Source organism: Hylobates moloch, unplaced genomic scaffold (assembly GCF_009828535.3).
Source record: "Hylobates moloch isolate HMO894 unplaced genomic scaffold, HMol_V3 SCAFFOLD_9, whole genome shotgun sequence".
Classification (NCBI taxonomy): domain Eukaryota; kingdom Metazoa; phylum Chordata; class Mammalia; order Primates; family Hylobatidae; genus Hylobates; species Hylobates moloch.
The window spans coordinates 124530618-124543289 of record NW_026652284.1 but is presented as its reverse complement, the minus strand read 5'-3'; the positions used below and the strand labels follow the sequence as shown (position 1 = coordinate 124543289).

General features: G+C 62.6%; 1 protein-coding gene across 2 annotated transcripts; it reads left to right on the top strand.

The window, feature by feature from the left end:
- The first annotated feature begins 1836 nt into the window (after positions 1-1836).
- On the top strand, positions 1837-12513 carry DGAT1 (diacylglycerol O-acyltransferase 1). 2 transcript variants are annotated; one of them, XM_032760791.2, is made up of 17 exons: positions 1837-2301; positions 7349-7436; positions 9637-9677; positions 9785-9870; positions 9954-10006; positions 10139-10244; positions 10343-10444; positions 10536-10610; positions 10688-10791; positions 10883-10921; positions 10993-11034; positions 11117-11161; positions 11261-11373; positions 11454-11519; positions 11690-11777; positions 11885-11947; positions 12095-12513. In XM_032760791.2, the coding sequence occupies exons 1-17, from the start codon at positions 2102-2104 to the stop codon at positions 12248-12250; spliced, it is 1467 nt and encodes a 488-aa protein (XP_032616682.1). In that variant the 5' UTR covers positions 1837-2101; the 3' UTR covers positions 12251-12513. The 2 variants fall into 2 exon arrangements, with proteins under 2 accessions (XP_032616682.1, XP_032616686.1); XM_032760795.2 differs by lacking the exons at positions 7349-7436; positions 9637-9677 and having other exon boundaries at positions 1838-2301.
- The last annotated feature ends 159 nt before the right edge of the window (positions 12514-12672 follow it).

The window sequence follows — 12672 nt, the reverse complement described above, 5'->3', positions numbered from 1 at the left end:
ATCAACAAATGAATATTCTGGGAGACTGGATAGGAGATGGGGCTGGTCCTGACGACCAAGGCCCATGTGTGAGGGGCTCTCGGGTCCAGTGAGGGCGGCCCCACTCAGCAGGCTACACAAAAGGCATCTGCCAGGTAACTCCAGCCTGCCTGATACCTGGCTGGCAGCAACCCACAGCGGCCTGTGGTGACAAGAATATGTCACCAGGGGGGCAACCAAGGGGCCAACCCTGCTGGCCACTGTTGGTGGAGGTGGTGGAAGAGGACGGAGCTCAGAGGGGAGGCTGTGACCAGCCCACAGGAGAGGACCCCACCTCAGAAGGAGAACCTGTTTGCTTCCAGAGAAGCGCTGCTTGCCCCTGCTCACCCCAGAGGAATGAAGGTGTTTCTAGAGTCAGAGTCCTCAGTGAACCCTGGCATCCTGAGATCCAAGATGTTCTCACTCCATGCCCTGTGCAATATGCACACCAAGCCAAGGTGGGCCGCAACTGTGGCTGTTACAGTTGATTAGTTGCTTCATTTAACATAGATGATGTCTGGGGCAGTGGCTCATACCTGTAATCCCAGCACCTTCAGAGGCCGAGGTGGGAGGATTGTGTGAGGCCAGGAGTTCGAGACCAGCCTGGGCAGAATAGCGAGACCCCCGTCTTTAGAAAAAATAACAACAGGCCAGGCGTGGTGGCTTGCGCCTATAATCCCAGAACTTTGGGAGGCCGAGGTGGGCAGATCACGAGGTCAGGAGATCGAGACCAGCCTGGCCAATATGGTGAAAGCCCGTCTCTACTAAAAACACAAAAATTAGCTGGGCGTGGTGGCACGTGCCTGTAGTCCCGGCTACTCGGGAGGCTGAGGCAGGAGAATCGCTTGAACCCAGGAGACGGAGGTTGCAGTGAGACGAGATCGCACTACTGCACTCTAGCCAGGCGACAGAGCGAGACTCTGTCTCAAAAAAAGAAAAAAGAAAACAACAAAAAACAACAGGGCGGTTGCACAGGCCGTGCAAATGCACAGAAGCCTCTTGAGTCCCAGCGATCCAGCGCCCCAGACTTCTGACATCCTGGAGAGGCTGGCCCACGTTGGAAACTGGGAGGCCCTGAGAGTTGAGGGACATGGAGCTCCTTGTGGAGGGCGTGGGTGGGCCGAGAAGACACCACCAAGGGGCCTGCGCCCTCGCCCTCCTCTCGCCGGGCTCTGCAGGCGCAGAGGTGGAGAGCCTGGGAGTCGCGTGCAAGGCAGGCATCCAGGTGACGCAGGGCCTGGTGTATTTCTCCAGCTTGGTCTTCTGACCTGGCCCTTGTCTGACGTCCCCCCTAAGGCGAAGAAAAGCAGGTTCCTGCCGGGGTAACCAGAGGGCTCGCGGAGCACAAGCGCGCCAGGGACGTTACTGTAAGCTGCGCGCGCAGCAACCAACGCGCTGGGTGGCGGGCGACGCGAGCCGCCGCGGACACCGGCCCGGGCAGCTGGACCTTGGGCGCTCTAGGCGCTTCCTAAATGATTGCCCCGAGTGACTTGCCGAGACCCCGTGTGTACACAAATGGGACGAGGGGCGGGCACACAGCGGCCAGGAAGCCGGGGTCCAGCGCACCCCTCAGCGGACCATTCCGCTCCGTGGGGCCGGACAGGACCCCGGGACCACGCGAGGGCGATGCGAGGTCCGTTCCCGCTGCGCGCACTTGCGGCCCGCAGCCCCAGCCCTGGGAGCGACCACGACTCCCAGGGTGCTCTGCGCCGGCGCGCCCGCGGCGACTACGACTCCCAGGGTGCTCTGCGCCGGTGCGTCCGCGGCGACTACGACTCCCAGGGTGCTCTGCGCCCCGTCAGCCTCTCCAGGCCCCGCCTCAGGTCGGCCGCGGACTACAAATGGACGTGAGAAGCAGCCATCCATTAGTTACAGGCTCCGGAGCGACGCGGCCGTTATCCTTGAGGCCGACGGGCCGGACGCGGGGGGGTCGAACGCGCCGGTGGGGCGGGCACCCAGGCTACGGCGGCCGGCAGGGGGCGGTGGCGGCCGTTGTCAAGGGCCCGGAGGTGGGGCCGCGTGCCTCGGGCGCTACGAACCCGGCGGGCCTAAGCTTGGCTGCGGCCGGGTGCGGGCTGAGGCCATGGGCGACCGCGGCGGCTCTCGGCGCCGGAGGACAGGGTCGCGGCCCTCGAGCCACGGCGGCGGCGGGCCTGCGGCGGCGGAAGAGGAGGTGCGGGACGCCGCTGCGGGCCCCGACGTGGGAGCCGCGGGGGACGCGCCAGCCCCGGCCCCCAACAAGGACGGAGACGCCGGCGTGGGCAGCGGCCACTGGGAGCTGAGGTAGCGGAGCGCCTGACCCCCTAACCTCTGACCCAAGGGCCCGGCGACTTTCCGGGGTTGGCCGAAGCGCGAGCTCCGAGTCCGAGAACAAGGGCCCTGGGCTAAGCGGGGATCGGTGTGCCCTATGGGCCCTGTGGGGAAACTGAGGCTGGGGGGGGGGAGAGTCTCCTGACAAGGTCACTGGGTAGGGGCTCTGGAGCTGGCCTTGGCCAGGCAGAGGGGAGCCGGCAGGTGTCCCGCATTCAGATCCTCTTGGGTCTGTGCATCCTCAGGGGTTCCTGAGGAGCTTTTCGAGGGGCGGGCTGGTGGGGGCCCGGCCCTGGACAGTGTCCCCTTATCTGGAAGGAGTCAGATAAGATCTGGGTAGTTTGTGGTGATGGGTTCCTTCTTGGTGCTATGAGCGGTGCCTTGCGGGTAGGAAAGGCTCCCAGAGGAGGGCTGACCTGCCAGGGAGGGGGCCAGCAGGAGCCCAGGCCTGTCGGAGGACAGGGGAATCAGCAGCTGCCCCGGACAAGGGGCAGTGTAAGAGGCGTTCTTGTCCTTGCAGACCCTCCTGAGAGTGGCTGCGTGGCCCATTCATTTCTCCAGTGGTTAGGCTGGCCTGGAGCCCTGCTGATGTTGCCAGAACCAGCGTCTGTTGTAGGGACAGAGAGTTGGGTTCTGTGTTGGGACTTCCATCCTCCAGGTGGGGAGTGGGGTATGGGGGTGGTGGACCCACCTGCAGGCGTGTGCCCTGCTCAGCTGGATGACTGACAGAGAGGGGTGGAGGGAGAGAACCACAGCCGATGGGAAGGACTTGGCCAGCCTGGGCATTGGCTTCCTCCTCCAAGCTGGCCTTGAGCAATCCCCTTGCCACCTTCCATCCCCGCTTTGTGGCCTTTACCCTGGCCCAGGGGCCCTCAGGGGCTTTGTTTTAGAGAGCAGCTGAGGGCCTAGAAGTTATCAAGGAGGAAGTGAGCTGATTTTGGACATTTAGTTGGCAATGATTTGCTCTCTCAGTGAGCAAGAACGGAGCTTTCCTTCACGGGGCACCATGGAGAGGGGGCTGGGGGAGGGCAGGCACTGTAGTGGCCCTCAGGGTGCTCAGTTCATCTGGGAGATAAGATAACCTCAGCAAGAGGCAGGCATGGAGCAATGTGGACAAAGGTCGGGCACGGAGGCCATGAAGGCGCCGTGGGGAGGAGGGTGGCCCTCCTGAGAGGGGTGCTTGCCTGCTGTGGGCCTGGGGTGCTGGTGAGGGAGGCTGGCCTAGGCACCTCCTGCCTGAAAAGGAGGTGTGGCTCCTGGAGTTACCCTCTCTCCAGGAGGCAGGGGGATGGCTACATGACCTGTGGAGGACATGGGAATTGAGATTTCTTTTTTTTTCTTTTTTTTTTTTGAGACTAGTTTTGCTCTTGTTGCCCAGGCTGAGTAAAATGGCACAGTCTTGACTCACTGCAACCTCTGCCTCCCAGGTTCAAGTGATTCTCCTGCCTCAGCCTCCAGAGTAGCTGGGATTACAGGCACCCACCACACCGGGCTAATTTTGTATTTTTAGTAGAGATGGGGTTTCTCCATGTTGGTCAGGCTGGTCTCGAACTCCTGAACTCAGGTGATCCACCTGCCTTGGCCTCCCAAAGTGCTGGGATTACAGGTGTGAGCCACCGCGCCCAGCCAGGAATTGAGATTTTTTTTCAGTGTGAGATGAGGGTAGTCCCAGCTTTGGGCCAAGCTGCCACCCGGAGGTAGGCAGGGGAGAGCAGTCATCTTCCTGCTTTGCAAACCAGCAAGGCTTTCCTGTATTTCTGCTGGTGTGGGATGGGTGCAGAGCTCATGGGAGAGGCCTGGTGAGTCCCTGTCCCTGCCATTGAGGTCGGGTCTCCTTGGGAAGAGGGGCAGTAGATGGCAGAGGTGAGGCCTTCCTGGGGCTGGAGGCTGAGACCGAAAGTCTATCTGCTCCTGGTTCTCCAGGACTTGCAGGCCATGTGTGCTTGTCTCTCAGACCTAGGAATGCAGCAGGGCTTGGGGCCCACTGGCTGTGGACACTGGACTCTTCTCCCTGCTGTCTGCGTCAGGCCTTGCTCTGCCTGCCCTCCTGGGACTTGGCCTCTAGCGCACCCCCTTGTCAGCCTCACAGCCTCCCCTCCCTCCCGCTTCCTGCTGCTCTTGGACCAGCCCAGCCTTTCCTCTCCCGCTTCCTCATTACTCCTTGAGCTCGGGCCTCCTCCCCTCACGGACACTTCCTGCTCACCTAGGGCTGGGCTCTGGGTGTGAGCTCCTTTCTTCCGGCCCCGTGGCAAGGTGAGGCTGTGACGCAGGCAGGAGAGGGCACCCCTTTCTGCTCTGCCTGTGGCTCACTCCTGCCAGGCTCTTTGCACACACCCACCAGCCCTCTGCTCACAGGCACCCCAGTTGGGGCCATCCGCTTTCTGGCTTCTCCCAGGGTGTTTTGTCCCTGAGGTGTCCTCTCTGACTCTCCCTTTCTCTCTCCAGCAGGGTCTGCGAGGTGCAGGGAGCCTGCCCCAACCATCTTGAACCCAGGCCCAGCCCAGAGGCCAGAGTGGAGGAGGCGGCAGTAAGCAGAGCTGGACTCTGCCCCCTCCTCATTGTGCTTGGCCCTGGAGCTGCACTGTGTGGGCCCCAAGTGTGGGACTTACTGGGACCTGTGCCTTTGGACACACTTTGAACCTGGAGACAGGGTGGCGGGTGGGCATGTGCCAAGGTCTCAGTGTTGCTGTGAGACTGAGAGGATCCTGCTGGCTGGGTGGGCCTGGGGGCTGCAGGAGGGAGGGCAGGCTGCTGCGAGTCTTCTTGGACTAGGGAGTGGGTGTAGGGACAGCTGGAAGGTGCAGAGGCTTGGGCAGACTCTCCAGTCGGTGAGAGGGTGATAAAGGTGCTCTGGGCACAGGGGCAGATCCCACCTCCCCATGCTGCTCCATGCAGCCTGCCCTCTAGCCCACATGCCGCTGGCCGCACTGGCTGCTTGGAGCTCTGTGGGCACTGGTGGACCGGGGCTTCCTCCTCATGGGGGCCTGTGAGGGGTAGGGGTAGCGCAGTGGGGGTGCTGCCTCCAGGTGGGGCTGGTCAGGCCTGTGAAGGGCCTGAGGCGAGGCTGTGGCTGGGTTGCGGAAGGCCTTGGAAGCCTGTCAAGGGCCCCTGGGAAAGCTTGTGTAGGATTGTCTGCAGTGAGCTTTGGGAAGCACCACCCTTTCCCAGCTCCTGTTTTCATCTTGGAGATGGGCACGGATAAAGCCAGCATGGTGTCCTTGGTGGCTCAAAGGGGGCAGGGGTCATACTGTTGTGAAACAGCTGTGGTTGGTAAGTTGTGGTACAAGATGGCCAACCCTGAGGCTTGGGATTGTTCTGCTGAAAACAAATGGGCTTGAACTTGGGGAAGAGGGGGCAGTGGTGAGGCCCCCAGACAGACAGCCCAGAGAGGCTGCTGGGCAGGTGGGTCTCATGCCCCTGCTCCCGTCATGGTGCTGGGGCTCTGGCGGTGTCCACACCCAGCCTCCTGTTTGTGGGCAGGCAGTGAGTGGAGTAGGCTGGGGAGATGAGCCAAGGGCCCTGGTCAGTTGGGAAGGCAGCTGCCAAGTTGGGGAGGAGGGAGGCTCAGGTGGAGACCACAGCCTCACTACATGGCCCAAGATGGACCTGGTGGGTGGATGCAGGACGCTCAGGCTGGAGCTGGGCGAGGCAGGGGCTGGGGTGGAGCTGCCTGCCCCTGTGTTCCAGTCTAGATGGGCAGAGGGAAAGGTGTGAGCATCCTCCCTGCCTGGGGGTCTTGGGGGCTACTCTAGACTCGTCCAGGAACTGTGTAGGTGTAGATGGGGCAGGTGTTGCACCAACCTTAGTGTTGGGGGGCAAAGGTTGGGCTTGTTGGCATTGCCTCTCGGCCTCCCTAGCCCTTTGCCTCCTGGGCAGGGCCGTCTGACTGCCGACCCCAATCCTAGCCAGCTTGCCCTGGGTGCCCTGAGGGCGTCTGCCTCACGGGGCTCCTGCCATCGCTCTCAGGCCCACTCTCCCTGCCTAGGGACTCTGAGGGGCAGATGTAGGTGTGCGTGTGCGGGAGGGAAAGGGAGGCTCTGGCCTCTCCTCTTACAAAATTGAGAACTTGCTCAATGCTGTGTGTGGTGTCCTGGTGGCACGGCAGATGGGGGGTGAGGCAGGCCTACAGCTAGTGTATGTGAGCCAGCATTGCTTCCTAGGACGTGTGGGGCCTGGCCAAGCTCCTGCTGTCCTTGTCCTGCTATATGGCAGTCCCTCTATTGGACTGGGTGCCCTCTCCCACCTGTGCAGTATGCCCAGGACCAGGCAGGGTCTGCCTGTGCCCCTCCAGCACTGGTTGGGAGATCATGGGTGGGCGCCTGCCTCTGTTGGAAGCCTCTCGGCCAGCAGGCACCTAGCCCTGGGTGGGTTCCTTTCAGCCCCCTCAGCCTGGGCTGGAACACATCACAAACAAGTGGAGGCTACACCGGCACACAAGGGCTGGATCCCTGCCTCTGGGAAAGTGCATGTCAGGCTGGTGTGTGGCTGGCGCTTGGCCTGCCTTTGCCAGTTAGAGCCTGCACGTCCAAGTGTGGGGACCCCTTGGCTCCCAGGTGGTGGGATGGGCCAACTGAATAGGGTGGACTCAACCCTCACGACTTGGTCCCCGCAGTGCTGGGCAGTGCCCCCTTGTCCACCCCCAGGTTGGACCCTGCTTGTGGCCCCAGTGCTAGTCCACAGCCAGAGTGCATGGCAGTGGCCAGAGGCCTGTGGAGAGTGAGGCCTGGAGTGTCCAAGTTCCATGAAGGTCCAGTCCGGGCAGGGCCAGCTGGGCTTGCTTCTGACCCTGACATGCTCTTCCCGCTGCCTGGAGGTGCAGGCTCTGGGGATCCTGAGAACTTTGCCCACTGTAGGTCTTGAGGCCACAGTGTGGCTCTGCCTGTCTTCTCCTCCTGGTTGTAAATGGGGAGTGGGGGCCTGAGGGCAGTCGAGGACACTGGGGTGGGGGGCCTGGATCCTGCGGGGGCGGCCCTGCCCTGCTGGTGCCCACTCAGGGGGTGCTTGTGTCGTGCTCTGTCAGGTGCCATCGCCTGCAGGATTCTTTGTTCAGCTCTGACAGTGGCTTCAGCAACTACCGTGGCATCCTGAACTGGTGTGTGGTGATGTTGGTGAGTGGGACATGGTGTCGGGAGCAGGTCTAGGTCCAGGTGGGGCTCTGCCCCAGGTTGGCCTTTGCCTGAGGACAGGCTCTGCCACCCAGGGTGTTGGGGCTGGAGCCCCTGTGGGCTGGGGTGTGTGGAGCAGGCTGCACCTCCATGTGGCCGCCAGCACTGGACTGTTGGGGAGGGGAGTGGCAGTGGCTGCCCCTGCTGTGGTCACTTGGGTGCCCATGCACCACATACTCGCTGCTTCCCATTGGATCCCAGGAGATCCTGCAGATGTGGTGTGGGCGTGGGGAGGCTGAACAGTGCCTGGCTGGAGCCCGTGTGTTGTGAGCTCGGCCTGAGGGGTGCAGGGCCTCCATGGAGGGCAGAGTGGAGGGGGTCTTGCCCTGGGCTGGTGGGAGAGTGGACTGCATGCTCTGTGGACACAAGGCCTCTCTGGCAGGGGATGTGAGAAGAGCTTCCTGTGCCACGCCACATGGCCTGTGTGGGTATGGAGCCCTACAGGGGCCACAATTCTGCAGTCCTCCTGGCCCCTTCCCTCAGCTGTGGGTCCTAGGAGCCCCCGAGGAAGGTGATTAGATGGAGCCCTGTGCCACGTCCAAGGCCTGCTGCCTCTGGGCCTGGTTCCCACTGGCACTTCGTGGGGTGGGGCTGCCAGCCCCACCCCAGAAGTAGTTGGAGTCTAGGGCTCAAAGGGGCACCCACAGGGCAGGTCGGGGACAAGGACCATCTGGGCCCAGCCTCCCCCACTGAGGGCTGATGTGGCTCGAGGCCTTTGACCTTCACCCAGGCGTGTCTGTCTCTGGCCTCGGGTGCTGCTCCTGTGGCTACCCACGTGGAAGGGGCTCCACGCACATCCACATCCCCCATTCCCCATGGTCCTAGAAGGTTCCCTGGGGGTGGCCAGCTGTGGAGGCCTACGAGTCCTGGTGACTGAGAAGCTGGCCAGGCAGGAGGACAGTGGGCCCAGCGCCAGCCTGGCACTCAGGAGACACAGGCCATTCCTGGCCCAGGCTGGGCCTTGTCCGGCCCAGGCAGCACTGTGTGTTCTTCCCAACCCCTTGAGCCTGCCTGGCCCTTTGGCCCAGCCCTGAAGCCTTTTCCCTGCTTTGGCTCCCCCATGCTCCCCGGCCCCAGGCATGTGTCCCGCTCTGGGTTGCTTGTCGCATTCCTTCTGTGGCCTGGGCCTGGAGGTGGGTACCATCCATTGGCAGCTTTGGCGTCTGCCTGCTGTCAGCCCTCAGGAGAGGCCGGTGACAGTGTGGGCCACATGTGTCCGTGCAGAAGGCCTGTGTGTCAGCCCTGCGGCCGGGGGAGGCGGGGCAGTAGCCATTGTGTCTCTGAAGCAGTCTTCTCTCTCATGAAGCCTTCCCTGACCACCCAGGCAGGAGACCCTCAGTGTTCCCTTGCCAGCGACCCTTTTCCCCAGCACCACCTCACTACCTCGTGAGGCCTGATCTCCGGGTGGTCAGCCAGGTCTGTGGCATTGGGGCCCAGCTCATGGAGGTGGTGGTAGTGCTTGTAAGATGGAGGAGGAGGTTCCTGTCCTTGCAGAGGGAGGCCAAGCACCCAACTCCAGGCTAGTCCCAGGAGCCTTTTTCCATGGGGGCTCAGTCCTGGGAAGTTGCTTTAGAGCCAAGTGTCCAAGGCTTGGAGGGCTGCAGGAAGCAGAAGAGGGTGGCGGGGCATAAGCCCTGGGAAGCACTCCAGGCCCAGCCCCCCTTGCCACACAGCTGGGCACTGCTCCTGCAGAGAAAGAGTAGACAACTCCCCCTCTTCAGCCTGGGCCACCAGTAGAGACTGGCTCCTTGGGGCTCAGCCGTGGGCAGGCCTCCCTGGGCAGGCCTGTATTCTGGGGCTGTCTCTGTGGTGTGGATGGCTGTGGGAGCTTTGGGTCCCTCACTGGCTTGGCTCAGCAGGAGGGATGTGAGCAGCTCAGCAGCTGGTCTTTCTGCTCCTGAAGACCCAGGCGTCTGGCAGGGTTGGTTGGTCTGGCCAGTTGGTTCCCTCCATGTGGGACCCCCTGGTGTGATGGGGACAGGGAGGGACTTCCCCTTTCCTAGCACTGGTGTTGGCTGAGTCTCAGAGCTTGGCATGGAGACCAGACAGGGCTGGGATGTGCCCAGAGGTGTTGGGAGGATCTGGGGTGAGTACCCTGTGGCCAGGACTAAAGGGGCTGCACCCTCCTGTCCATCCCTCGCAGATCTTGAGCAATGCCCGGTTATTTCTGGAGAACCTCATCAAGTGAGTGCCTTTGCCAGGTCCCACCCCTGCCCCACCCATGGCCTGTCCAGGCCCCGCCCCACAGCCTCACCTGCCACCCACTCAGGTCTCCATCCCTCCACCCCCAGGTATGGCATCCTGGTGGACCCCATCCAGGTGGTTTCTCTGTTCCTGAAGGATCCCTATAGCTGGCCCGCCCCGTGCCTGGTTATTGGTGAGCTGGGCTCTGAGGAGGGCCTCGGGTGGGGATCAGGCTGACGTGGCCCTAAATCTGCCTCTTGGTGCTTCTGTCCACAGCGGCCAATGTCTTTGCTGTGGCTGCGTTCCAGGTTGAGAAGCGCCTGGCGGTGGTAAGCAGTGCCCCTCACCTCCGTGTGTGCTCATCCTGCTGTGTGCGCTCCTGGGAGGAGCTGCTCCCCAGGCCTGGCAGCCCTCCCCCAGGCAATGGGAGCCCTGGTTGAGTGCTCTGCTCCCCACTCCAGGGTGCCCTGACGGAGCAGGCGGGACTGCTGTTGCATGTGGCCAACCTGGCCACCATTCTGTGTTTCCCAGCGGCTGTGGTCTTACTGGTTGAGTCTATCACTCCAGGTGCGCCCCCATCCCACCCTGCCCATCTGTCTTGGGCCAGCCACAGGCATGGCCTCTGGCTGTGGCGCTGTGGAGGCCTGAGTCCACCTCTCCTGCAGTGGGCTCCCTGCTGGCGCTGATGGTGCACACCATCCTCTTCCTCAAGCTCTTCTCCTACCGCGACGTCAACTTGTGGTGCCGCAGGGCCAGGGCCAAGGCTGGTGAGGGGCTGCCGGGGGCTGGGGCTGCCCGCTGGGGGGCTGGGCAGCAGCAGGGCCCCACCACCCCCCTCCCACTCTGCTGTGCTCGTAGCCTCTGCAGGGAAGAAGGCCAGCAGCACTGCTGCCCCGAACACCGTGAGCTACCCAGACAATCTGACCTACCGTGGTGAGGACCTCTGTGGGGCTGAGGTGCAGGGAACAGGCTGGGCCTGTTCTGGCACCAACCCCCCATTCCCATTCCAGATCTCTACTACTTCCTCTTCGCCCCCACCTTGTGCTATGAGCTCAACTTTCCCCGCTCTCCCCGCATCCGGAAGCGCTTTCTGCTGCGACGGATCCTTGAGATGGTGAGGTTGGGGGCTGGGGGCAGCCATTGGAGGCTGGGAGGCCTTCAGGCTAGCCAGGGCCTCAGCTGGCTGCTCTCTGGTTCCCCCCCAGCTGTTCTTCACCCAGCTCCAGGTGGGGCTGATCCAGCAGGTAAGTGGGGTAGGGCAGGGTTGGGTGCAGCTGGGCATGGCTGGGAGCTGACGTGGTGCCCTCCTTTGCAGTGGATGGTCCCCACCATCCAGAACTCCATGAAGCCCTTCAAGGTGAGTGGCTCAGGTCCTCTTGCAGCTGGGATGGCTGGGGAGTGACTGGGAGCGTGGCCAGCTGAAGGGCTTGTTTCTGCAGGACATGGACTACTCACGCATCATCGAGCGCCTCCTGAAGCTGGCGGTGAGTGCGGACAGGTGGCGCGTGCGCGGGACAGGAGGGGACGGTGGCATGTGGGGGAAGGTTCTAGAACTTGGTGCCCACCCCCAACCCCCCTGCCAGGTCCCCAACCACCTCATCTGGCTCATCTTCTTCTACTGGCTTTTCCACTCCTGCCTGAATGCTGTGGCTGAGCTCATGCAGTTCGGAGACCGGGAGTTCTACAGGGACTGGTGGTGAGTGGCCCTGGGGTGTCCTTGGGGGCTAGGATGGGCCGTGGTGTGCTCTGATCCCCCTGTGGTCTCTTGGCCCCTAGGAACTCTGAGTCTGTCACCTACTTCTGGCAGAACTGGAACATCCCTGTGCACAAGTGGTGCATCAGGTAGGTGGGGTGTGTGTGAGATGTGGAACATGGCTGTGAACCTGAACCCCTTTCCACACTCCCCCTCTGCAGAAACCAGGTGGTGTGTGTGTGTGTGTGTGTGTGTGTGTGTGTGAGATGTGGAACATGGCTGTGAACCTGAACCGCTTTCCATGCCCCCTCCTCCGCAGACACTTCTACAAGCCCATGCTTCGACGGGGCAGCAGCAAGTGGATGGCCAGGACAGGGGTGTTCCTGGCCTCAGCCTTCTTCCACGAGGTCAGTGCTCTGTGGGGGCATCCCGCCTCATCCCTGGGCAGTGGTATGCCCACAGCAGGGACGGCTGACGCTTCACTCCCTGACATCCTCTCTCCCTCCCATCTCAGTACCTGGTGAGCGTCCCTCTGCGAATGTTCCGCCTCTGGGCGTTCACGGGCATGATGGCTCAGGTGAGCGACCCCCACATGGCCTCCTCACTCGCCCAGTTACCCCGCGCCTGAACCCCTGGGCCGACTGCCCCTCCCCATGCCCGGGGACCCTGAAGCCCCCAGCCCCGTGGTCACCATGGCCGACTGACTTGGTCCCTCACTCCCCAGATCCCACTGGCCTGGTTTGTGGGCCGCTTTTTCCAGGGCAACTATGGCAACGCAGCTGTGTGGCTGACGCTCATCATTGGACAGCCAATAGCCGTCCTCATGTATGTCCATGATTACTACGTGCTCAACTATGAGGCTCCAGCGGCAGAGGCCTGAGCTGCACCTGAGGGCCTGGCTTCTCACTGCCACCTCACACCCGCTGCCAGAGCCCACCTCTCTTCCTAGGCCTTGAGTGCTGGGGATGGGCCTGGCTGCACAGCACCCTCCTCCTGTCCCAGGGAGGTGTCTCTGCCCCTATGGGGCTCTGCCCTGCACCCCTTAGGGATGGCAACAGCAGGCCAGACACAGGCTGATGCCAGCTGGGAGTCTTGCTGACCCTGCCCAGGGTCCGAGGGTGTCAATAAAGTGCTGTTCAGTGACCTCTTCAGCCTGCCAGGGGCCTGGGGCCTGGTGGGGGGTATGGCCACACCCACAAGGGCGAGTGCCAGAGCCACGTGGACAGCTGTTCCAGGGGCCAGGAGGCCTGAGGGTCCCAGGACCTGCCGGGGAGCAGCAGCTCCACTGCAGCAGGGTGGGCA